The sequence below is a fragment of the Pomacea canaliculata genome, linkage group LG6 (assembly GCF_003073045.1).
Source record: "Pomacea canaliculata isolate SZHN2017 linkage group LG6, ASM307304v1, whole genome shotgun sequence".
NCBI classification, from domain to species: Eukaryota; Metazoa; Mollusca; class Gastropoda; order Architaenioglossa; family Ampullariidae; genus Pomacea; species Pomacea canaliculata.
This window is the reverse complement of record NC_037595.1, coordinates 2,486,767-2,514,354: the sequence shown is the minus strand read 5'-3', so window position 1 is coordinate 2,514,354 and position 27,588 is coordinate 2,486,767. Positions and strand designations below refer to the sequence as shown.

The 27,588-nt window shown below is 37.0% G+C and overlaps 1 protein-coding gene across 3 annotated transcripts; it reads right to left on the bottom strand.

Moving 5' to 3' along the window:
* Positions 1-1,097: 1,097 nt before the first annotated feature.
* LOC112566549 (mediator of RNA polymerase II transcription subunit 14-like) lies at positions 1,098-27,588 on the bottom strand. 3 transcript variants are annotated; one of them, XM_025242777.1, is made up of 41 exons: positions 27,487-27,588; positions 26,896-27,037; positions 26,159-26,185; positions 25,470-25,575; positions 25,084-25,178; positions 24,492-24,570; positions 24,154-24,283; positions 23,733-23,773; positions 23,281-23,368; positions 22,866-22,894; positions 22,406-22,484; positions 21,926-21,969; positions 21,168-21,256; positions 20,729-20,769; positions 19,907-20,019; positions 19,418-19,486; positions 18,355-18,394; positions 17,870-17,995; positions 17,423-17,498; positions 16,822-16,981; positions 16,373-16,565; positions 15,835-15,878; positions 15,170-15,298; positions 14,859-14,935; positions 14,560-14,662; positions 14,314-14,362; positions 13,850-13,987; positions 13,034-13,125; positions 12,131-12,280; positions 9,834-9,908; positions 9,298-9,374; positions 8,958-9,075; positions 8,143-8,412; positions 7,497-7,677; positions 6,624-6,815; positions 4,945-5,150; positions 4,619-4,739; positions 4,029-4,090; positions 3,399-3,506; positions 3,138-3,257; positions 1,098-2,327 (listed from the first exon to the last, which is right to left on the bottom strand). In XM_025242777.1, the coding sequence occupies exons 2-41, from the start codon at positions 27,027-27,029 to the stop codon at positions 2,085-2,087; spliced, it is 4,314 nt and encodes a 1,437-aa protein (XP_025098562.1). In that variant the 5' UTR covers positions 27,030-27,037; positions 27,487-27,588; the 3' UTR covers positions 1,098-2,084. The 3 variants fall into 3 exon arrangements, with proteins under 3 accessions (XP_025098562.1, XP_025098561.1, XP_025098563.1); XM_025242776.1 differs by having other exon boundaries at positions 17,423-17,501; positions 27,487-27,587; XM_025242778.1 differs by lacking the exon at positions 6,624-6,815 and having other exon boundaries at positions 17,423-17,501; positions 27,487-27,587.

Here is a 27,588-nt window from a genome sequence, read left to right as displayed (position 1 = left end):
TATTTTTTGGAGAGTTACAAAAATACTATTTTCCTAGTTGCGAATACTCTTTGCGTTGGCATAGACTAACCAGGTCTGCAATTCTACTGAGCAGTATTAATGATTTCTCCTATATGGTTTTAAATGTTTTGGTTTGGGCAGGCCATAACGATCGGTTTCATGTGAGATTGTCAGGTGCTTGTGGCAAATTATGGGCTGCAATATCTTTTCTTGACTACAATTAATGCGCTTTGACAGGAAATCTATAATGATCAAGTACTTAATATTTAGCTATCTGAGCTCCCATGATACTTCAACAGAACCTATTCCTCAAACCCCATCCAGTCCTGTTTATGACAGGAGTGGCCAACCTATAGACGGCGGGCCACATCTGGCCCATGAAACTACCCCATCCAGCCCGCTCATTTTAACCAGACACAACATAATTTCATGTTTAACGTCATGATTCTGGCAAAACCGCCATGTTGTGGTCCGCGATATTTTATATCATGTCCAGTGTGGCCATCAGGCGAGAAAAGGTTGGGCACCGCTGGTTTATGAGCTGTGATAAATATATGTGCTAGTTACCTCTCTAAGGTCTGAGTGATTGCTAGTTCACACATTTACCTTTATTTGGAATCAGATATACTTATATACTAACAAAGACTCAACTTTGTAGTCAAATTGTATTTTACTTTTGAAATGACTGCATCGTTAGGGAAATTTGAGGTCACATCGGATGATGTTGGTTTGCTGCTACTGCTTCTCTGACTGTTTATCAGAAACAGAATTCTTAGATTTATAAAAAATTTAACAAGGGGGAGATAAAGGTGTAGAATTTTCTACAATGTGACACAATTTAAAAAGCATCTGCAAGACGGTCTCATTTGGAAATATATTATGGTGTATGATCATATCTAAACAGAGGAAAAAGATGCTTTACAGAGGATGTCGTGGACATGAGAGTATCCTTAGTTCATATGCCTAAAATATATTGAATCTTGTATAAAAGAAAATTTCATTAAATTTTTTCCACGTGATGAATGGAAGTAAATGATGAAAGAAAATAATGGCCTAGAAAATAATGACTGTTAATAAAGGAAATACAAAGAAATATCTTCACTTAACACGACAATGTTGTTTTATTGTAATCATTGAAGAATGTATACAAGTTCCAGAAAACTAATCTATTTACACACATAAGCACGAACATGCTCACGTACACACATATCATCTTAAAAGATTGAAATGGCACAAAATGTCCATAGGAAACTTCTTGAGACTGGGCATATATTAGTCACTGCTGCAACCAATCAGAAGTAGGCATGATTGTGCAGCCTTGCATGTGTACAGGACAAGTTCTCAGATTAAATATACTAAGTTCATGTCACTCTTATTGTTCCCTTGTCCCTTCCATTGCTGAATTTGTCAATTATGCTCAATTACTGAAAACTGCTCAAGTACATGATAAGTTCGTTATAATTAGATATATTCTTTGCAGATGCTCATCTGTCAATTAAAAAACCAACTGATTTTTGGCTATCCTTAAGGCACTGATGAAAGCTACATCAACATTTCTTGCAGTTCTCTGCATCTAATGAAGCAAATTTAACGATCGCAACAACTTGTCTAACTGTCCAATCAATGCCTTTGTTCTAAGTCTTAATGATACGCACACTTCTGTCACAACTATGGTATACTTTTCACCTTTGAAAAGGGGTGGACTGAAGAAGCAGATTCTCTTTATATCCAAGATGTTCACTCTCCTAAGTGTTTTTTTTTAATGTACTACATTTCTAATTCCTCTCACTCTGTTGTGCTGATAATTAAAACAATGTTTTTAAATGATATCTACAAATCTACATAATATTAAAAGATAACATCAAAAGCATTTTGGATGAAAATGTTTTCTTTACGTTGCTGAAGGAAGCATCAGAGAAAGAGACCTATTCAGATATATCATTCTTTCATGAAAAATATGAACCAAGATGTACAAGAATTTTTTCAACTGGAACACAATGGCTGTACGCAACTCTGCCTTGTTCTTTCAAATGAACTGTCTTCAAATGTTTTGCAATTTTAAATGCACAAAAGCATCCCCTGGGTCACACTGCAGATGACATTGGTATAACCAGGTTGCTCATAAGCTCACGAACAGCTGGAAAAATGGCACACTCAGTGGGGTTGTGATGCATCTCAGCAAAGCGGCTGAGCATTGTCGCGATGGCTGCTAGAGCTGGCGAACTGTGCTGATCCACCTGCTGCACCTTGTTCTGAGAGATTTCGTACAGCATGGGCACACAGAGAGACTGAGCCTCAATATTTAGACCGATCCTTGTGAATTGCAGCTAAGGAACAAAAGAAAAAATTGGTTTGGTGGCACAAATAGACTATGAATGTTTTTCTTTTTGTGGCACTTAAAATACTTCTCTTGAAAATGTGTAGATATATGTGAACATAAGAGAATATCCTCATCACTCACCATGAATTTATTTGTTTGTGTTTGATGCCGTGTCAGCAACTAGGGCTATATCACGGCCACAAAAGGTTATCTTAGCATAACAAAAGGTAATCTTAAGAAATTTAGGAAAAGAACCTCCCGAGTGATATAACCATAACATTCTTCAAAAAGTCGACACAAAAAATAATATGTAAAAGTGTAGGTAAAGTATAAAAAGGAGTGGTGAAGCCCAAAAAGGCCACCAACAAACCAAAAAACAAGAGAAAACAATTGCCAGGACAGAAAATTTCTTAAATTTGATGGCAAAGTCCTATCCTCCTTAAAATTGTAAAGAGGTGTGTTGGTATGATGGGCCACAACCCATCAGGGACCTTAACTTCCAGGATCCCATCCTCTCCAGACATGGGTCACACTGCATGGCAAATGCAGGGGGTCTAAAGAACGCCACAGAGAAAAAAATGACATCAAAAGAAAGGCATGGTAGGAAAACAGAAGACACGAGAAAGACTTGTGTAGACAGAAGGGAGGATCAAACTGTACTATGTCAGGGAGATTTTTTATTAGAAAAGAATATAGATGAAAGGGCCAGGTAAAGGAGAAAAAAAAAAGTATAAGAAAATGGGGTGGGCCAGCTTAGTCACCCAGCCAGAGAAAGGCTGGGTGTTCATCCCCGGCACAAGAAGCCGGGCCTACTCACCATGAAAATCATCTTGCTCTTGACGAGGATGGCAGGGGTGCCTGGTGGCGATATATTGTGTAGGGATGGAGGGATGGTCAAACACCATTGTACTGACCACTTTAGACTGCGGTCTGGCATCTGTTGATTAGATAAACATTGTCCACGTTTAATTGTGCATTCACATCTTGAACTAATTTAATGTAAATCATGCACACAGAGATCCCAATATCCATAGTATAACACACAGTGAGAGATTTATCTCTCAAAAAATTGTCCTACCAGCTCAAGGCGCATGATTTGGATACAGTCTTTGAGGATGCGGAGTGGTGCACCCATGAGACGGCCAAATGCTGTCAGTAAATTCACCTTGTAGGGAGGACAAACCACCTAGGATACAAAAAAAAATATAAGGATTTATATTTATCCAAGTGCAAATGGAACTGGACTGAAGGAAGTCTGGAAGAAACAAGATGCTTATAATACAAAAGATGGTTATGTCCTTATAAGTAGATTGGATTTACGAGAATATTGAAAACTTAGAGAGGTCAGAGATAAGAATGCCTAGCCATATTTACAGTTAACATGCTGTAATGTGACACACTTTACTTCAAAGGAAAATTATATACAAAACTTGTTGGCAATAATTTTTTGTCCTGCATATAATTAATAAACAAAACATCGAAAATGAGAATAACCTGACAAAGTAAAATTCATCATTTCCTACTAAAGTGAAATGCATGCCTCTGGTGCAATAATCAATAATCCTAGCCACTGAGCTACATACTGAGAAAATTACAATGTTAAAAAAATTCCTCCCATTTCAAATATACATGAAAGGAGTACAAGGTATAATAAATCTCAATTAGAAAATATGGAGATAAGAAAATAAAACAATGGTACCATAAGTACCTTCAAGTCAAAGAATCTCTCAAGAATTTGCATTTCTTCAGCACTCCACTGATCTTGAAAATCTGAAAAAAAAAAAAAAAAATTCTTATGGAACTCATCAACATTAAACATGCTTCTCTAGTTGGTCAACTATCTGCAAAAAAAATCAAATTAAACATCAGAACAATTTCTAGTACCATTATGTTAATATAGAAAATGACATTATTTAAAGGTGTAATGGTGCCAAGCTCTTACTCTCTTCTAGTTTCAACATAAAACTACCTGCAAATGGTTCTACACTAATTAGCTGCACCAGGTTCTATTTCATTTCACAACTTTCTTTAATGATAGTCTAAACAATTTTATTTATCTTACTATTACATATATGTTCTTCTCGTTCCTAATTGCCCCCAGTGGAACACAGGGCGAATTATATATTTATATTTAAATTAAAGAGCTCAAATTGATACATTTTCAGAGGTAGACCTGAAGGTTAATGCAGGGCTGAGCTAATCGAAGCCCTAGTGACGTACTTCATTCCTGCCTTGACTTCAATGCAAACCTTCCTTGAATCAAACTAATGAAAACTAATGCAGGATTAGGAACTGAACCTGGGGTTGGGGTAACCTTCAGATGCAAGGACTGATGTGTTGAAGGGTTGAGGCTAATCTTGCACTGAAGTGATTCCACCCTGAAGCTCACCACTCCTGGCTCAGATGTTCCTGGTGTAAGCTGCATACAGTTAACAGACAATACTTTATTGGTCCTTGTAGGAATTGTACACCACCAGACGCTGTCAATCATAATGACCACATAAATATCATCACCCCTCACACTCAAAACAACTGATGATAATAATAATAATCAGTTACTTATCCACTTATCAGACAGCAAGTAGCATCATCATACAAAGGCAAAACCAACACCCAATACTTACTGAGGTCTCACTCTGAATAACTCGCTGCATGTGGCGTCTCAGATGCACACAGGCAAAAAATCGTTCCAGTGGCGAGGCAGGTAAAAACTGAGTTCCTTGAAGAGGACTTGCTGTCAAGAGTTTGGTCAGCATTTCATGGGATAATAGTGTCGGGACAGCTGCTGCCCATGCGCGTTGAGGAAGAATGCGTGAAGGAGGACTCATGACTGGAAGAAAAATGCTCATAGAAAGAACAGTTGAAGGTTGTGGGTGGTGGAGGGGGGAACATCTAGTTACATTGTGGGGAGCCAATGAGACTTCAATGAAGGAAAATACTAAAATGCTCAAAAATTAGAGATATTATAAAGTATATATATATATGTATAAACTATATCTTATATCTGGTGAGATTTAACCATTGATATTCAAAACAATGTGACTTGAGAAACTATATTCTAATAGGTGAAAGACAATAGATTTGTTGTTTCATTTTTAATTGACAGTTATTTTTAGGCAACTCTTTTATAAGCAAAAAACAATATTCTGCTACAGAAAAAGGTAGGTGCACTATGTAAAACATGCATCTACATACATACTCATGCCAAGTCATGCACAGGTAGACATGCACACACACACACCCTTCCCCCATACACACACACACAGAGGTGTGAGAAGTGTAATATGCAGTGAAGTGTTAGCCTGAGCACAAAGTAACCTATGAAAAACATAAAGCTAAATTAAAAGAGTAAGAAAAAAATCCCCAAAAACAACCTAACGAGAGATTGAAAGAAATCAAAGTTACAAACTTCGTTAATGCAAGATTGATAAAGACAACTTATCTACCTGAAAAGGATACGACGCCTTGAAAAAGAGAATGATCCATATTCCTTAATATTTTTTGAATCACTTAAAGCAGAGACAAATATTTGTCTTTTTACAGGTGATATATCTTCATAACATTTGGAAGGGGAAAAAAAAGCTCAGTCCTGCTTATTTTAAAATTCAATATTACCTTACTGAAACAGCCCAAAACTGTTGCAATAAGGTAATACTAAAATTTGAAAACAAGCATTTGAAATAGCCCTAAACACCATATACTGAACTAATGGAGACAGTAGGAACAGACCACCAGGACAGACAAATCAAAAGCTGATAAACTGACACAGCTGGTGTCTCACTAAGCTCATGGTGATTACAACTGAAAAGACAGCTCAAAATGAACAAGATAAACCTTTTTCCTAAAGCTAAATTGTAAACTGAGCAAAGGCATGAGCAACTGGCCAACAGGCAAGACAAACATCAAGATAAAGCACACCATGCATGGGAACTACCTCATTTAAATTAAAATGCTACAACCTGAAACTGACTAAATCACTGAAAACATTCCAAGACTGACTGCTGATTCAGCAGAAAGAAATTAGAGGCAAGGAAACTGAGAGGTGCCTAACTAACTCCAAACACAAAAGGCACTGTCAGTGAAAAAAACCCAAACATTTGATAATGAGTGACCACAAATAAGTGATCACAATCTGGCAGTGCTCAACTTAATTAGCTACAAGTAACCTGGACAGCCTTATGAGCCTGATGGTAGTTTGTTAACAAAACAACAGCAACTGGACGGTGGCATGTACAAGCAAGATAAGAGTGCCTTCTGTAACCCAGATGCATTGAGCCAACTTCACCTGGTTCACTCGTCTCACCTGACACTTTGCTGTGCTCCCCATCCTTGTGGGTCTGGGGAGAGTGTAAGGCAGGGTGTCCAGGGGAAGTGGCCAAGTGGTGGGAGGCCGGGGAAGGGCCCTGCACCGAAGGAGAACTGGGCCAGCCGCGTGTTCCAGGAGAAGGCATGGCCAGGCTAGTGCCTGGGAATGGAGAGCCACCATCCACCATACCTGTAACGTGCCCAGGTAGGCTCGAGTTCGATGTGTAAGAGACAGGTCCAAGGAGCAATTTTTCATAGTTTTTTAATATTTAATTTAATCTGCTATTTTCAGTCTCTTTCTGCTTTTATTATTTTACATCGAACTTTACAGTTGGATTAACCAATGGTCTCTGATTCAGTTAACCAGATGAAAGCTATCCAAAAGTGCATGTTAGAAACTAGCCACACAGAAAGTAACAGTGTAAGCAGACTTTCACTACAAAGATATGTTATATACTTGACTAAGATTAAAAGTAGCACTATAACCACTGAAAAGAAGATTCATTATATGCTGTATTATGTTAGTGAGTGAAAATAGCGTTCACAACAACGTGTTATCTCTAATGCAGTAGCAGAACCCTTCCACCCTTATGTTTCTAAGTATAGAGATGTATAGATGTATAGAGCCTTCAGTAAGAGAAAACTATACCAGCATAGTAATCTAGTGCTTGTGCACACACACATACACACATCAGCCTATGTCATAATAAGAAAGTCCACAGGTAGTGTTGTATTATAGATTTTACTTCTATGTCACAAAAGTGTAATCATTACTCAGAACCCTGACAAAATGGTTGAGCATCCTATCCAAGGCAACAAAAGACAAGTGTGAGAAAGAAGTGCAAGGGATGGCAGGTGGTGATGTACTCACCTGGGCTGATGAAAGAAGCTGCTGGGGACTGCATATGCAGCCCAAGGCCTTGTGGTGAAGGGGTCGGGACAAAGGACTGTGGAGAAGGTACATGCAACTGGGGATTGCTTGGTGAGTTGGCAGTAAGCAGAGTACCAGGCGAAGGTGTTCCAATCAGAGCAGCAGATGGTGAAGGGTTCACCTAAGAAAAAAACAATTGAAATGCAGTATCCAGTAACTGAAGGAATTAGGGAAAAGACAGACACAAAACAGATTTACATACAGATGTACACAACATTTTATATATGGTTAAACCTCTACTTACGAATGTTTGATTTACGAACTTTGGTACATATGAACAAAGTTGTTCTTAAGCTCAAAAATAGTTCGTAAGGATTGTCTTCAAGTTTAAAGTTGGTGTGTAAGGATAGTTACTTGAGGGGTGTTCAAGCATATTAAAAACAACCGAAAACTATTGTTTATATCGATATGTCCGAAAGTAGAGCTGGTTGTACATGTACCGTACTGTAATCACAACACATATACGAAGAAATGTATGTATGAACAGACTCCTGGAACAGAACCTGTTCGTAAGTTGGGGAGATATACAAATACACTCTTTCTCTTGTGAGAATGACCCTTTAAAAAAAGCCTTGTGGGTACTCACTCCCGTTGGCATGCGAGATGCTCCAGGAGAAGCAGGGGTGTGCGGGTTGGAAGGTGGAGTCATAGGGTTGTTATGGAAGCGAAAGCCACTAGAACTGTCTTTCAGCTGTCGTGAAGTTGCTGGCGACCCGAGCATTGGCTGCTGTTGTTGAGACATAAACACGTCCATATCCATGCCAATGGGTGAGGGTGGGTTATCATCTTCAGTAGAGGAACGTTGCCGGCCATGGCTTGCTGTCATCTTTTCATCCACAAACATGCTGAGAAAACTCTGCACAAGAAATGTTAAAAAGACAAAATGACAAAGCTGACTAAACATCTAAATGCACTGATCCCTGATGATATGCACACCCCTCAAGATGAAAATTGAACACACTTTAATATAGACTTGCACAGCAGAAAAGGTAAAGGAAGGAAGAAATGGTGTTTCATACTATTTAAGACCCTAACCCTTATAGTTGGCACACGTGAATACAAATGTCTTCATAGCTTTATAACTCAATTAACTGAATACACCTTTATTGAATGCTTTAAGGATGTATCACAGTTGGCACATTAGCAGGTGCCACATACAAAGAAATAACAGAGATCTTAGACAAAATCCCAAATCTCAGCCATCTTAGTGTTTGGTAGCCCTCAGGCCAGTCTGCAAAAATAAGATAAGGTTTACTACATACTGTTTCATGTGTCATAAAAACACACCATCTCCCTGTTCTGTTACCAGCAGCAGAAAATAAATATGTACATGCAGTTAGTTTATTATACGCAAGGCAGAATGCTACTTAACAAGCCAGCATGCATAGCATTCACAGGTACCTTAAGTCCTGAGGCTGGGGTGAGTCCCTCGATCACACGACTGTTGTCAAAGAGACCATAAGAACCATCACGTACAGCCACCACTTTGCCTGTTTTCATGTGGATGTCCAGGCAATAACTAGTCAAAAAAATATATATATATTACAATTTATCCTGTGCTTTCTTGCAAATATGAACTTAGTCTTACAAAATTACATTCAGTCAATACATTGCTTGGGATCAGAAAAATATATAATGACATGAACCTAGCTGTCATTGGTATTAGATTCTTCTTTATCTTTCTATAGACCTTTCCATGTCCTACATAAATTCACTAAATCATCAGCAGCAAGCAGCTTACCAACTGCGAAAGATGAGTCGGACATGTGTTGATGACTGTGGGATGATGGTGAAGTTCAGGACTGCAATTTTTGGGTGCTGTAATTCAGAAAAATATTGTGAAACAAAAAGCATGCCACCAATACATCAAAATTAAAATTAAAATTTCTTGGCTCTTCTAACCTCAATAATAATGTAAATGTCTACTCTCTCTCACACACACAAACACTCACCTCTAAAAATATCACTTTCCAAGCAAAATTTCTTTGACTACTTATCAGATGACTATATGTCACACTACTAGATATTTTCATTTCCAGCTCTCTGTTCTCCGTTGGCCAAAACTGACTAATGAACAGAGCACACTCAAACTCAACCAAGCAAGTTCAGTTTTTATGCAGGAACTGTGAAGATACCTACAGCAGGGTGGCCAGAAGGGAAAGTTATGCCATCTGGTAAGTACTCTAATTACTATTAAAACTGTACCAGATGACCATGAAAATAGTAAAATAACAGGCAGAGGGTATAGAAGTCTGTCAGAAAAACAAGGAAACTTACTGTGCTGGTTCCCATCAAAGAGGTTGTATTTAGTTTACAGATAGCAGTCATTGGTGCCCATGTGTCATGAAGAGTCTGCAACATATTTGTGGCCATATCTTGGAACAGCATTTACCTCCCTTACCACACAGTTGCTATTCAGTCCAAATGCACATCTAATAACTTTATATTACCTCTTCATCAGCAGGATTTCCCTCAAAAGTGAATGCTTATTTTTCCTTTTCCAAAAATTTTACTATTTATGATATTGGTAGTTCAAATCATGATTCCAAAAACATATCAAAGTAAAACTAAGACTTTGATGCTGGCATATTAAAAACTGATGGACAAGCTAAATACAGGCAATTAAAAAAAAAAAGAAATCCAGAAATGCCCATCTATCCTTTTTACACACACCTGCACACACACACTCCCCCTATTCAAAATAATGAAATAGAAAATACACATAGATTTTTAAAGGACATATAAAGCTAATGTGAAAGCAGATATAAATGTGACAGCTCCCAAGCTGACTGAAATCTTCAAGCAAGTTTGGGAATCAGGGCAGCTCCCTGTTGCTTGGAAGACAGGGCTCATCTTCAAGTTACCCAAGAAAGGAGATCTTGGAGACTGCAATAATTGGAGGGGCATAACACTTCTTTCCCTCACCAGCAAGGTCTTCAGCAAGATTGTTTTGTCAAGACTGACGGCAACTCTTGAGAAAGATCTCCGACCACAGCAAGCAGGATTTCGTCCTGGGCGATCCTGCTCCGAACACATCTTCATTCTGCGACAGATTCTGGAGCAGAGCAACGAATGGAACACACCGCTGTACATCAATTTCATCGACCTGGAGAAGGCTTTTGACAGCATCCACCGCGAGTCCTTATGGAAGATCCTGAGACATTACGGAGTCCCTGCAAAACTTGTTCAGGTCATTGCAATGCTGTACAGCGATTTCAAATCCCAGGTTGTCTGTGACACGGAGCTCACAGACCCCTTCAACGTCAGTACCGGGGTGAAGCAGGGCTGCATTCTGTCGCCGTTCCTCTTCATCCTGGCCATGGACTGGATCATGAAGACTTCCACCGACAGTGAGAGGAGAGGGATCAGATGGACCATGACTATGACAGCAACAACAACGCTGGAAGACTTGGACTTTGCTGATGACATTGCCCTGCTGTCACACCGCCACCAAGACATGCATGAAAAAACAAAGGCCTTCTCAGAAACAGCTGGAAACCTTGGCTTGAAGGTCAGCACAAAGAAAACGAAAAGTATGAGAGTGAACGCCAGAGTCCAAGACGGCATCAAACTAAATGGAGAAGAGATTGAGGAAGTTGACAGTTTCACCTATCTTGGGTCCAAAATGTCAAACACAGGGGATGCGGAGGTGGAGATTCGAGCCCGACTGGCGAAAGCCAGCCAGGCCTTCGCCTCACTCAGGAGCACATGGAAGGCAAAAAACATCAGCCAGAAGATCAAACTGAGAATCTTCAAGTCAAATGTGATCAGCACCCTCCTTTACGGATCAGAATCCTGGAAGATGACCAAAACCATCAGTAACAAGCTTGACGTCTTCCAAAACAGATGCCTCAGGCGCATACTTAACATCTTTTGGCCAAATACCATCAGCAACGAAGAACTCCACCGAAGAACTGAAACCGAGTCCATCACCACGCAAGTTCAACGAAGGCGTTGGCGATGGATTGGACATGTGCTCCGCCAGCAGACAGCAGACCTTTCCAGAGTCGCCCTACGATGGACTCCAGACGGCCGAAGAAAACGAGGCCGCCCAAAGGAAACTTGGAGAAGAACAGTGGAAAGGGAGATGAAAGGAAAGGGCTGGACATGGGGTCACCTAGAGCGGGTTTCAGCCGATCGACATCGGTGGCGGACTCTGGTTGAGGCCTTATGTGCAACCTGATGCACGAAGAGGAATAGATAGATAGATAAAGCTAATGGGACAGATATGTCATGATAAAGAACTTGAAACAAGCCACAATTTACATAGGTATACACTTACATAACTGACATACAATATGGAATTTTGACATCAGGAATGCTATCCAACAAGCCACATGGAGATCAACCATGTGACGAGTGGTAATAAAGAAATTTGGTTTAAAAACAATTTTTTTTTTTTGCTTATTGCTTTCCAGCGGTGAATCTGTCTGATGTTTGTTAAATTTTAGATTTAAATACACAAATCAGTTTTCAATTGAAATTGTTTTTTATAATACGCACAACCCAGGTCGGACTGCACACACAGCAAGCATACAAAGCTTTCTGCCCAAGTCTTTTACATTTGTGCTTACATGTACAAGCTGAGCCAATGAGCGAGAAGTGTTCAGTTCCTCCTGCAGCTGGACAAGTAGTGGTACATGTGGGTTTGCAGTGCTAGACTGCTGCAATGTCCCTAGGCTCAGCTGAAACTGACGAGCCTCTGTCTTCCACTGCACCGTTACCTACACACCAGCATGCAAAGTAAAACCTCCCACTCCTGGAATGTATTTCTAGCTTACTAGATGATTTGCAGAAAGGTAGTGAAGGTTGTACCATAAATTTTGGACTATAAGCCATAACTTTTTTCCCCAGCTTTAAACACTGTGGCTTAAACAAAGGTGGAGCTTGTTAACTGTTCACATTTTAAAATCAAAGCCGCATAAAAGGGAAGCATTCAGATCAGTTGCTGAAGAACGCACTCTCACCATGGTGAGATGAAATGATTACAGTGCAGCTTTCAAGTTGGATATATTTGCAGCTTATAAACCAGACCAGCTTATTTGAGAAAATGTAGATTAAAAAAAAGAAAATCTACTTGATGGTGCAGCTAATGTACAAATAAATTATGTATAAATTTAGAATCATTGATCTCATTTATCTCTCTTTGAATTTGCCATTTTACAGCTGGATACTAATATGGCAAAGGCATGCAAGGTTACTCAAAATCATGAATTCACACAGACTTAAATGGCGTTGGGTGTTCACAGTCAATTTCTTGTAAAATGAGCACTAATATGTGCTAATGAGAGTCCGATTAAGCAACAGATATAGTTTTTATGCTTTCAATTTCTGAAATTTCCCTGATTGTTAGAACTTTCTAGATGCATAGATAATTCCTTACACTGACAGAGTAAATTAATAAATGAACTTTTCATAACAAACCAGAAATTTAAAGCTAAACTAAGCATATAACGCCATACAAAAACATAACTCACAAAATGTGATCTCCCAGGACCATAAGTTAGAGTTAACTTGCGATAATCATATGACTGGATGGTGGCCATAGCCATCATATTGGTACGTACATCTGAAACAGCAAAAAAATTGCTTTTGAGGTATGCATTTGCTGTTATATCAATAGTTAAATAGCTGTCAGTAATTTTACACATTTTCCTCCCCTGGCACTCTTTCTCTCTCGTGCCTGCACATACCTTTCCCCTCCCCTCTAGACTGCTACTGCTTATTACCTACACACACACATACACAAAAACAAACCCCAAACCTACTTTATCCACTCCATCCCTACACACCTTCTACCTGGTGTCCAGTCACTTAATCCCCAGACACTTCATCCCCGACACTTCATCCCCTAGACTTTTAATCCCCAGACACTTCATCCCCCGACACTTCATCCCCGACACTTCATCCCCGACACTCAAGAACAATTTTCATATCATATTGTTGAAGAACATTAAATTTACTAGCTTATATGAACTTTAACTAATGTTGTAGATGTTCAAATGACGTTGAAGTTAATAGCATGATTTGAATTTGAATTTCAATTAAATTTTTCGCTGACTTCATAATTTTTATAGTTAAGGATTTAGTTTAGGGATTAAGTGTCTGGGGATGAAGTGTCTGGGGATTAAAAGTCTAGGGGATGAAGTGTCGGGGATGAAGTGTCAGGGATTAAGTGTCTGGGGATTAAGTGACTGGGAACCCTTCTACCTCACATATATTTTTAAACCAATGAATTATCAAAGCATGATATACTAATCAAAAGGACTGCCACCGTGAAAGCATAATCACACCATTGTATGTGTCCGCAAAATCAACAACAAGAAAATAGAGATGCTGCATGGCCTGCCACTCATCTAGAAGCTCTGTCACTGTCTTCTGAATATTGTCACCACTCAGATCAAAGTGCAGGCACACCCTCACAGAACTCCCTGGAATGAAGTCAGAAGTTTTGTGCAAGTTAACACAGAGACTACAAAATCCTTTTAAAATACTGCATATATTTTGAATCTAATTACCTTGTTGACTCATTGAAAAATAAAGGGCAGAAATGCAGACCACTAAATTATATTCCACCTCTTATGACTAAAGTCTCTGAAGACTAATTCTGGTTATGAAATATGGACATTTCCATTATGGTGCACAAAAAATATCTACACATAAAATCACACTTGCTTTTCCGTTCCTCTTTTCTTAAATTTTACTCAGGAGTGGTTACAATCATGCGAAAGATACAAAATTCTTCACACATCTCTACCTGACTCTTTAAAGTGTGTAGTTGGCAAAGGTCCTTGTGCGAAAACAAACTGCAAAGGACAAAAGCAGTAACAAGCAAGTGCTGCAAACACAGCATGAATGAATGGTAGACAATAAAAACAGTTCACATGACAGAATGACAAACATAAAATCAAGGACAGCTTTGATCAGTTATGAATCATATGAAGCAACCAGTTAAAAAGTGTTGGAGTCTAGAATTTCTCGATGTAAAGGCTACAAGGCATACCTCTACAATCCAGTTTCTGGAGGCACGACATTGTATGCGGAATTTGCAGGAAAGTAGCTGCTCATGAAACTTGCCAGCATTTGTGTCTCCAGTATCTGGAAATCTGGCCACAGAAAGGAAGCCATAAGAAAAAAAACCCCAGATATGCCCTATATGCAAGGGTGTCAAGGAGGTTACTCATAAATAGAAATGAAATTTCTTTCAGATTCTCTCAATTAAATCAGATCAAAACAGAATTTTTGAAGGAAAAAACCCGACACTATTTCTAAATTAAAAACCCCAGATAAAACTCAACTCACCCCAAGACCCCTAAGGACAAACAAGTTCCCTCGTTGTCCACGGAAATGCCTGTGTGTGATAAGCCCTGAAGTGTCAGCTGCAACAGCAAGGATAATTACTAAAAGAAAAAGTCTGTGAATTTGTTTCAGTATGCCACTAAAATGATGGATTTATGACATATGATCAGCACTTTAGTTTTAAACAACCATTTAATACACTCAGATGGAAACAAAGTCTTTAGAGGTCAATGATTAGTCTGCACTTTATAAAAAGGAACATATAACAAGAGCCTCAGCAACGTAGATAGTGAATAAAATCCAGGTATATTCACCTCTTCTCCAATCTGTACGAATGGGATTTTTTCCTCCACATGTGCCAGGAGGTATGTCAGTTCTTGCACAAAGTATGGAGATCCTTTTGTTTTTTTGTTTTCAGTCTCATCCATTTCTCCAAGAAATATCTGAAAATGTACAGGAAATGAGAGAGAATGTAAAAATACCTGGCTACTTACACTTCTCTAATAATAAGACTATTTCTATAGCGGCACTTTCCCAAAATTTATGAAAAAAATGTGTCTTAAGTTTGGACGTAATGATTGTCAAAGATTTGTCTTAGTGGGACTTTAAGATGCTGGGGTCAGAAGAGGAATGGAGCAGTTATGCAGGAGTACATCTGGGGATAAGTTCAGAGAGGTATTCAGGACCTGGACCAAAAACAGTAGTCAGAGTCAGAATAGAAAGTTTACAGGCTATAAGAACTAAACTCAAAACTTCTGGCTGTTTTATGGCATGTAAACAGTGCATTTTTGTACCTGGTGCTTGTGTAATATTGCAGAAATGTGGATATTGATACATTATATATCTGTCCCACACATTTAAGCAAATTGGATGAAATCCTCTTAGATATGTTATTTCCAATGAAATTACTGCCCCTTCATTTATCAACATTATAACACACTAACAATTCTGTTGATCAGTATTTTATATGAACAAGTACCTTTCTTTTCCTTGACAGACTGTCCATCTGAAGTGGCATGTCATCTGCAAAAATATATTACCACCATGTTAAATATGCCAAAGAGTCAAACAGCATTTATATGCAGGGGAAAGCAGATGCATGTCTGTCAGAACTGTCATCACCACCCTTGACTGGTACTAACTAATCACAGGCTAAAATTCCCAATACAACTCATCTCCTTATCTGCATGGTCAATTTCTTCATTCTTTTTTGTCACAAGATTAAATCTCCCACCTTTTTCCCTATCAGACAACTATGAAAATGAAGCACACTGTAAACACAGCTTCATATGTTCAGCAGACACTGCAGTCTATCACTGGCAAACACAAACCTGAAGCTTTCAGCTGGGCCTGCCTGGTAATCTGAAAAGCATGTGTGCATTTACTGCCACTAACATGCAAGTGTAACTAACATTAAGTATTCCTTTCCTTTGCTAAAAGTTTGCTATTTATGGCTGCATTCAGTCAAAAAATTTCTTTATCTCATAAAATCATATGATGGACTCTTATTTTCATACCATAAAGTCGACAGAATGGGCCATGTGTCTGTGAGAAGATATCCACTGGGATCATGTGACCTGCTTTAAGAAAAGACTTAACACCAGTATCCTCAATGTCATCTTCTGTTCCATCAAGTGTACATGGCACTGACTGGAGTAGGAAGTAGCGGTACTTCACATGGCCACGCCCCTCCTCTATGATCTCCACCACCTAAGACCCACACAGTTTCCTTGTATATTGAGTTACTAGAGAAAAGAACAAGTCAATCATGAACCCAGCAAGAAGTTAAAAAATTTTAAATAGGAACATTGAAGACCAGCTGAATATGAGAAAACAGAGACCTTTTAAGCTTGTCTTTCACTAGTATGGTATCCTGTTCTTTTGACATTCTCTTTTGCCAACTCCATCCTACCAACCTTTAATTTTTTAAAATACTATAAGAGCACTGTGCATGATTCTGACTGACCACATAAACATTTGGCTGTCGTGGCACACGGATGAACAGTTTAGTTGAAGCCAGTCCCTCCAAAGGGTGACCGCTCAAGTTGACAAAAGGTAAACTCTTTTGGCATACTGCAGGCATCAGCTGTACTGATTTCTCACAGCGTAGCAAGCTGAGTTGGACCCTGCAGATAATGTCACCCAAGTGTAGGCAACAAAAGTTCACATACTCAGCTAGACTGAAAAGATTACTTGCACAATACCTTGCAAAGCAGCATTCTTCTATTAATGCCTGTGGAGATCAGAAATTAGCTATCTTTTCAGAAATTAGCCATCTTTTCATTCTGCCACTATTACTATTTCCTTGTACCCCCAACACCACTCAATTGCAAGTGGAAGGCAGGACTTATAGCTGATGTTTGATCACAACCATACTAATACCAGGACTTTTCTCCTTTTAAGAGCTAAAAAAAAAAAAACTCTCCCTTTTGTTAATAATAGGGAATTTTTTATACTTCATTCACTTACAAGGCTCTAAAAATGTAATTTCTGTCATTGTTTAAAATATTTTATAAGACTGCATTATCATCGTGATAATTCATGTAATGTGCTAAGTGCTCACTTACCTCAGCCGGGAGATTAACCCATCCATGCCACGCCTGTCTCCATTAAGACATTCTTCTATGTCTGTGACACACTGGTCTTCTGTCAAAAAAACAACAATAAAATCGCAATTTTCTATACTGGCTTTTTTTTCTTTTTGTCTATGAGTAGAAAATTTTAAACCCTAAAAATATTCCCCTCAAGAAATCTTGTAGTACATTCTAATCACTCAAAAATACCGGACTTAACAAAAAAAAAAAAAAAAAAGGTCAAATTAGCAAATTCATTAGTTATAATAAAATTTGAAGACAAGAGATAATGACATGACTATAATAATTAAACTTTCTTGACACTGAAGGAGATAAAAATGTCAGATATATAAAAAAAAAAAAATGAAGGAAGATCTAAATGACTGGAAATCAGGCAATTAAAGGAAGTAATTAAATATCAGAAAAAAGCTAGTTTCTTACCACAGGAGGGCACAGAGACCATGTAGGCACCTGTTTGGACATTGATGGTAACACGAAGAACTTCTGATGACATGCAAGGTGTCAAAACAGGAACATGCAGAGCCACTGGCATGTCACGTACCTCACCTACCACACATATCTCTATTCACAAGGCTGTGATAGGGTAACAAATGAAATTTAAAACAACGTATTTCCCACACCCAAACAATTACATCTCCTAAAATAGTATGACTATATTTGTGATGTCACAAGGAACTTAAGGCATCCAACTGGCATGGTGCTGTCTCAATAATAATAGAGAAAAACTGTGAAGGCAAAAAGAACATATAAATACATGAACATCATTACTATACTTTTAAAATGCTGAAAAACATATTGAATGTTTTGCACTCAAAATGTTTTAAACAACAGTACAATAAAACAAAATGATATTTATCCAGTTCATAAAAATGCACATGCATTAACACTATCTAGTCACTACTTACATTTCCCATCCACAAGTCTCTGAAGCTCTCTTGAGAGGTCCTGCAAAATTAAATCGCCTGAAAAACTGATAAATCTGAGAAAGCAATGCCTTGATAAATACATGTGAATCCATAACACTAACCCAAGCCCAATGACTATAGCCTCTGACAAGATATGTCATAACTCTGACATTTGTTTTTATTGCCCCTCATCCCCCCAAAGTGCATGGACTACACATATCCATATTTTCATACACAAATGCACACAAATGTGCATGCATGCACACACATGAAATACCCTTTTTGGTAGCAAAATTTATGTACTTTAAGCACTCACCTGATGACATGATTAAATCAAGATCATCCTAATAACTACCTCCATAACTATTCCAGCTGTCCACTACTGACTGGTCAGAAATGAATAAAACAAATTCAACTCACCCCCAATCTCTACCTGCCTGGCTAGCAAGTTTACCTCTCCAATGTTTCACCCAAACTGAGAAAAAGATCCATGGAGTTGGGTGAGAGGGAGCTAACTGTCATGTCATCTGGTAAGTACTCAAAGAAAAAAAAATCTTACCATCAAAAATGCATTTTTTATTCATGCTTTACCAGATGACATGCTATACGGAGAATAAATAATAGGATGATAGAGTGGCTGTAGCAGAAAAAATTTTTAAGACACACCACAGTTCCAGCTTAGCTGCAGAATGGGGGGCTGTCCCAGACTGAGTTACTGTGAAGCTAATACAGAGTTGCAGCGTAAGCCTTCTTTGTGTCACTGAAAAACCAGCAAACAGCAAACAAAGTAGCAAAAACACAGCCAATGTGGTTAAAACAGGGAGATGAACTCGCTAGCCAGGCAGGGGGTGAGTTGTCTGCTTTGTACTCTCCTGGTTCACTGGTCATTTCTGGTCAGTCGCCAGTTGATTGCTAAAACTGAGGTAGCTAGTTGGGTGATCTTCATATAATCCATGTCATCTAGTGCAGTACAAAGAAAAGCCAGACCACCGCCACAGCTGATAACTGTCTCAAATATCTTTTGAACATAAAGATTTCATAATGCATTAATTTGGATAGTAACCTTCAGCTTAGAGTGGGTCCTCACTTCTATAGTCTGCATCAGAAGTTTTTCAATCGATAAATGATCGCTCTGAAATCATACATTACAAAAACAAAACATTTTTACTTCCGAATATCAATGCTTACACACATTTATACTTGTTTGTAGGTAAAAAGATACAAACACATTACCTCTCACAACAAAAACAAACTTTTTATAAATGTGTCCATTAACAATAAAGGGCAGTCTGGTGGCGCAATGATTACCGCCTGTCACCAGTCCAATGAAGGTTGGCTGTTCTAGGTTCAGCTCTCGTCTTGGGCACGCTGTTCTTTCTCTGCATATGGCATTTGTTTATGGCTGCCTTGCTATGATATAGCCTAAGTTGCTGGCTCAGCATAAATCCCCCCACCCCCAACTCCCAACTACCCACTTCCCATTAACATTAAAAATAACTGTTACACAAATCATTTTCACAAACACTAAAGAGAGATAATAAAAGCTTATCACCTTGATTGCAAGGCCTATTTTCCGGCTCTCATCAGCAGACATTGCTGGGAAATGAGTCACCTGAAGTGGCTTGCCATCATCATCTTCACATACGTGTACACTCAGTTTGTATACTGCATATAGAGATTTAAAAATAAAATGGAAGCATGCATGCAAGTGCACACAGACACACACATGTGCATACCCACGTGCACATAGTTATTTTCTTTGCACATAGAATATGCTTTTCAACAGTGCCTCAACTACACTAATAAAATCCATTACTTTAAACCATCATCTGTTCCTAAATTATTATTTTTAAGATTTAATTCATCCACTGATCTTTGTTTCCCGAGTCACTTAGCTCAGTGGTTCTCAAAGTGTGGTCCGCGGACCACTAGTGGTCCGTGGGCATAAGTCAGGTGGTCCGCGGCTGACAGTCGTCATATGTCAGCAAAGTGATGTTTAAAGTGCTGCATTCCTCGCATTAACATTTTAATTACAAAGAACGAGGTATGCATAGTTTTATGTCATCTTATTACTATATTACTTTCAAAAAAGGACATTTAGTTTTGAATTAAAATGCAGCAATATAAATTTGAAATTCATAGTACAGACTGACTTTTAGGCCTTGGTGGTCCGCCATATTTTTTACTTAGGCCTTGGTGGTCCGCCATAGTTTTTACTTAAGTAAAGTGGTCCACGGTTTGAAAAACTTTGAGATCCACTGACTTAGCTGTAACAAGTTCTCTGCAGATAGTTCAGCCTTCTTATTTTGGTAACAAAAATGTAAACAAAACTTAAATATGATAAATAAATAAAGCAAAATATTTACACACTTACCTGTTGTTTCCAATGATCTCTCCCTGTTGCGTGTATGATCTCTGCAAAATATAATAGGCACCAGTAAGCTTATGAAACAAATATTTGATAAACTGTCCTTAAGTTCATGAAACACACTACTACTAAACTCCAAAGGCTGATATACAAATAGAAATGGACTCATCAAAACAAACATTTCCCAATTTTTACTGATACATATATGCATATTTTATATGCAGCATATTACAGTCCAAAATACTTTATTGATCAAAAAATACACAAGAAGATTAATCACACATAGATTTTTCTATAAATCATATTTCTATATCATTAATCTTTGAATCTGTTTCACTGATGTCATTAGCCATTTTCCTTTTAGTGGCTTTTAGTGGGGAAAAAAACATCATGAGTTTAACACAATTTTCATTTAATTAAAGCTTAAAGTGGTTTTCAAGCATACCTCCAATATGAGATGACAAGATTCTTGCTGAGCATGTACTGGTCAATGAAAATGCAGTCTCCTAAACGTTCTCTCATCAATCGTTGAGTCTTAGAAAGAAAAACACTATTTCAAACTAGGACACTAATATGAAAAATGAAATCTGCTTTGTATAATGCTTTCTATTTTTTAGATTTACCAATGTAATGACCACAAAAGACAACAGGTTACATTTACTCTCTAACCACATGGAGTCAACTTTTCAGTGAGCTTAGCATGAGCTAGTTGCCTTCACCGACTGTAAATGTAAAGACTTTAGTTGCCTTCACCAACTATAAATGTAGAGACTTAAGTTGCCTTCACCAGCTGTCAAGGAGTCAACTTTCAGAGGTAAGAGAACAAATGTAGCCTATTATCCCATATGGTCATGACAGCTGGTTAAATCAGATGAAACATCCTTAAAACTTTCCAAAACTAAACAAGAAATAAAAGAATTAAAATGTCAAGCATACTGATGTGTTTTTAGAAGACATGCTTCATGTATCAAGTATCACTAAAATATTCTGCCAATATCACACTTTAAATGCACCAATTAACTTGTGTAACTAAGAGAATTATCAATAATACCGACATGTCAAAATTTTGATTACATAAAAGCATTTCATATATATATAGTTTGCAATGTCAATTATCAATTGTACAGATAGCAACCACACTGCATTTGACAAATTTGTGCATCCCCTTTATTCACTTGAGCAGTAGGAACCATAGAAACATACCTGTGAATGTAACACTTCTAGCTGCAGGGACAAACAGAAGGAATCTTAAACAGTCAAGGTCAGGTATTTATCTGAAAAGGCGACCATGCTCATGTCCATCCATATAAACTTGTCTCAAAACAATCTTTAAAACATGTGACACAGCTTAACCACTAATTCTTAATATCACAAAGCGGGCCAACACGTGCCGTATTCCCATTTAAAATGTATGAATATGCATATACAGCATACAAGCATTCTATTTTAAATAAGTAGTACTGCTGAGACTAGTGTTAAAATATTGTCTTAAAGGGACTGTTCTGAAGACCAACAAGAAATTTTGAGTCCCTCTTTGCTCTGGTTTCTTTTTTTTCTTAACTTTTCACCACTATAAAGTAACTCTCATATTTTTACATTTACCAAAATACACAACATGAAAGACAGAATTTTATTTCTACAGATTATCTATATAGTGTTGGAGTATCATGCACATAAGGATACGTAACACCCGGTACAGGTCCAGCAGAGGTTTGTCAGTGTCAAGGAGACGTGACTGAACGAGCTGATGAATGTAGTGAACCTTTCATAAAAACAAGTCATTATAAGCAGGTAAGCAATACATATGCTCTGTGAGTTTAAGGAAAGAATAAAAGGTGACATGTCATCTTTACCTGCTAAACTAATGTTGCATAAATTCCTATCATCTTTCTATACATTTAGCAGAATAAGAAGAATAAAAAGACATAACAACTACAGTACACTAGAAAATTAACTGAGTATCAGTGCAATTATTATGCATTGAATTTTGTTTCCTACTGATGAAGATTTTAATACAAGATGTATCTGAAAGTAACACTAACCATTAGGGCTAAATAACAGTTTATACCTCCTGTAAGAAAGACAAATTTGGCACATATCGAACATGTACAACTTAATCCTTTGAACTGTGACAATAACATACCTGCATAGAATGAACCAGGGATTTACCATCTGTGGTAAAACAAAATATGTTTACAAGTCACTTTTTATGCTTAGCAAAATATATTTATACTAATTTTTAACATTTCTGAATGAGCACCAATTAATACAACTTGTACTATTACAAAATATTTCTGCATAACTCCCTTTGTCTTCTCTACCTACTAACAGCCTTTATACCAGAATTTTATCTTTAATACTCACACTTCACTGATGTTTTACTTTTTCTAACAAAAAAAAAGTGCACATCCCAACATGGTGGACATCATGCTTTCTTATGACCTTTCATGTGTCTCGTTCTCATGCATGTCTTTAACTATTTGCCTCTCTGTAAAAGGATTTGCTATATGGCAGAAACTGTATGGATGATAGTGACAATAAATAGCACCACTACCCACCTCCAGTCTCATGGTCTTCTACTTGGAATGTAATATCCAGCAGCCGCCAGGGAATTGTGGGACTGTCTCCCATTAAGGTCAGAGTAACCTACATAATTCAGTTTAAAACTGTCTATTAGCTCCAACTTTCATCTTTGCTGTTCAGCTTGTAAAAACATGCTGTTGCAAAAGTTATATAATGCGCAAATATAGTTCAAAGATTTTATTCAGAAATTAATAAAATGGGTTTCCCCCAAAAAAGTGTTGGAACTTTTCTGCACTGATTGATTGGCACATCATGAAATGAACAAGAGCTACTACAAATAATTCCTCAGTAAATGTTTTATACATCTATGTGTATATTATAACTATATTATACCATTTACTTTATACAAACACAATGCAATCTACTTTGGTATTATACAGCAGTTTCACACACAGTTCAGACACAATAATGACAGAAAATATCTTACCTCAAACTCATGCTCCACAAAGAATCTCACTCTTCCTTGCTCTGTATAAAGGGGCAAACAGATGAAATAAACAAAACTGCTGTTAATAACATCTTGAAACAATGACAGCACTAGTAAGGTTTTCTACACCAAATGCATAACATGTTTAAGTAAACACTGATATTATTGATTCATTTTTTTTGCAAACACCAAGGAAGATACTCTAAAAATTGTCGTCAATTTATAAACTAAGCGCTAAATATGTGCATATATCTGTAGCAGAAAGATTGAATAAAGATGACTAATGACTACACTAAAAGGCAAAATTACTATACATTGAATACAATAAAATTAGGAACACAGATTGTCCTCTGAACTCTGATAAGCTGCCTGCTATATAACCATACGATTATGCTATTAACTATTTTTTGTGTGCACTTACCTATTTTCAGCCGTCTCATCTGCCGAGGGAGGTCACTGGAAACAAGGCGATACTGAATGACTTGGTTTAATCTCTGCAGGGTCTGTTTCTTTTCCACTGGTGTAATTGGGTCTGGTGGAATTATCTTGTCCTACAAACATTCCTCCAATATGAGATGATATAGGTGCACTGCTTTAAACAATAAATCTTTGCTATACTCTACACTCATGCATGCCTATAAACCTACACCTATGTTTTTGTATACATTTGCAGAAGCGAGTGAGTAGAATATTATTTCACTACATTTAGAATTTTCAAATGGAAAGAAAAGCTAGTACTTTAACATCTGTATTATTTACCCTTATGCAAGCAGGCAGGCGTGGATAAGTGCCTGTTGTCAGCACATCAATTGCACATGGAAGAGAAAAACTGGGAAGACTGCAGACAAGTAAAAGATTTACACATTACAAAATTTCACTTAAATGGCACATGAACCATTACACTCCATGAATTAATGAAAAACAAGAAGCAAAAAATTAACAACAGCAAAGAAGTTCAGTTTTCAAAGCATCCCTTATTACAGGGGTTTTTTTTTCAGAAAGCTGTAGCTGCATCTGCAATATAATTTAGCAATTAAAAATTGCATCAAATTTCAACCAGCAGACACAACATTTCAAAGTAAAGAGGTTTGCAACTTCTTTCTTCCACTGAGATCTTTCGTCACAATGAAAGTGCTGAGAAGGAATTAGATTGACTAAATGCTTTATCTCCTGATACTGACACACCATGGTGCTGGTGAAAATTTTGTAGGAACCGTTCAACTTCTGAGAATAGAATGAAAATGTACATTGTATAATTGAGACATTTATACCAAACGTTCAAAACTCTGTACCACAGACTTAAAAAAGCGGAACAATAAAGATCCAAACAAGCCATTATTTATGCACTTACCGAGCAGTCACCAAAGTCTCCTTGGACATTTTGTGAAGAAAGTCAGCTGTTTCAATGAAGTACATTGACTGCTGCTCTAGAAAGTGGCAGATATCCTTGAAAACAAAAATTACAGCTAAGCAAAAATCTGCTGAATCAAAATTTTTAAAATATAAATATAAGAATCTGATATTCCTGTCTCAAATATAATACTAGGCATTCCAAAAGTATTTCTTATAATTATGATTTGATGCAGAATTTTCGGCTACACTTTGATGCTAAAAGGTCAAGAACAGAAATTCTGAAGGTGACTTAAAAATATTAGTGTAATAAAATCACTAAGCAGTAAGCTTGTAGCTCAATTAATCGGCATATAAGCTTAAAATTTAAAAAAATATTTTGCTCACTGCACATTTGTCCACTTTAGTGGCACTGTTTGCCCACTTGACGAGGGCCAGAATTCTAACAAATAACTGCCGCGTGCGATTGGCAAAGTGAAAGATTTCCAGTTTCCTGTAAGTATATATATATAAAGGCATGCATTATTGATAAACTGTTGTTGAAAGAACATAGACTGTTTAATGTAAGACAAGAATAAATCAATATATCATATAGACATAACACCATATTGTTCTCAACGTGAGGTTCAGTTGGTGTTGATTTTACAATGTTTTTTCTGGCTTGGAACTGTCCACTAGCTCAGCTTTAAGATTCTTATTAAAAATAAGCAGCTTTATGCAGAAGAAAGGTTTGCCAAAGCAATGCATTTTTCTTTAAATACATACATTCTGAAAGTTTTAAATATTTTGAAACTGACATACTACTAAAAGAGATTTTTCAAAGTTTATCTCCAGAACTGATGAAAAATGATATTGAAAAAAAAGCAATACTAAGCATTATTTCATGGCAATACTATGATCCAATTTTGGCCTATTAATATTCAAATCTGATAATAAATGTTAATGCATCACATAAAAGCACCTACAAAGAATAATATTTACTAACATTTAAGAATTACTATTCACTCAAAAACATCTTATAAACATATGTGACTACATTTAGTTCAGGACAAATCTCTCAAATTAAGCAAACATACCTGTCCATATCTGTTTTTCTGGGAAGCCTTTAAACATAGAAATATCAATGTCAATATTCAAATTACAATGTCCTATTGCTGATGTATGACAACACTGATCCAGATAGCCTAATAAACAATAACAGCCAAAATTAAACTACCCAGAAATGTGAAATTAATTTTATTAACTAATCTCTTACATAATATGGATGTCATACTTTGTGGACTGCTGGCATACACAAATACATTGATTTCGCTGTTTGGTAGCAAAAGATAGGATGCTTAAGGACTGTCATCCTTGTTTCTAATAGGCATGCACAAAGACGTTTGCTCATTGAATAACTATGTCATAGTGGCTACTTGAGACACTAATAATTACTAATTTTCAAAAGACTTTGCATTAATTTTGGTAGAATATTAAAGTTTATAGAATGTAAGGTCTTTAATATACTATGATATTAAGTGATGAAAATGTATTAACGTTTAATGTGTAAACCAAACCATGCATATATTATTTCGGTATTTAGAAAATGCCCAAGTTGTAAACGGCTTTTTCCTGCAAACTCTCTTAACATTAGTAACAACCTTATATGCCCGAAAAAGAAAAGAAAAAATTAAAAGCATATCTGATGCATTCACATGAAGCACACTGAGGCCACAAACATAGAAGTTCTTTCAATTTCTTTAAAATAATAAAATGTTGAAGCTTTAAAACTTGTATGACAAATAATGATACACTATTATTTTAACATACTTACAATTCTGATAAAACTGTCAGTTCATGGTAAGTCCGTTGTAATGCATATTCTATGAGAGTTCCTAATGGTATACTACCTCCGCCCTGATGGCCAGGGCCAGGATGAACAGCAATCTGATTTTCTACAGGTGGCATTTCTGTTTCTGCATATATTGTACAGAAAATATGAAGCATTTATTGTCATTCTTTTAAGTTTAAAAGTTTTTAAGTTTAATAAGTTTAACAATAGTCACAACGCGTAGTTTCAGGTCTAGTATTTCAAACAACTTATATAGTGTGTATGATATTTACAATAACAATTAATAATACCTTTTAAAAAATTGGACGAAAGATAGTTATTTAATTCTCTGGTCACAAGGGAGGAGAAAAGAGTAAGAAAAATGTTCATGTAAATCAAAATCAACACGATGTGCGTTATTAAAGAATTCGAATTTATTATACTTATAAGTTCAAATATTATTGTCGATCAGCTTACTTTAAAGCTTGGAACAATAAAATGAGCAAGAGCGGTTTCTTGCAATCATACAAAGTAACTATTTTATCGATTATACTTCTGCATAAAAAAGCATAACAAAAAGTAAAATGTAAATACCTGTCAATTGTACATTGTTCTGCAAAATTAAGTTAAGATAACTCTCGCTTTCTTTATCCCCCACCGGAAGTCAATACAGTTGTCAATTCTCAAATAGTGTTA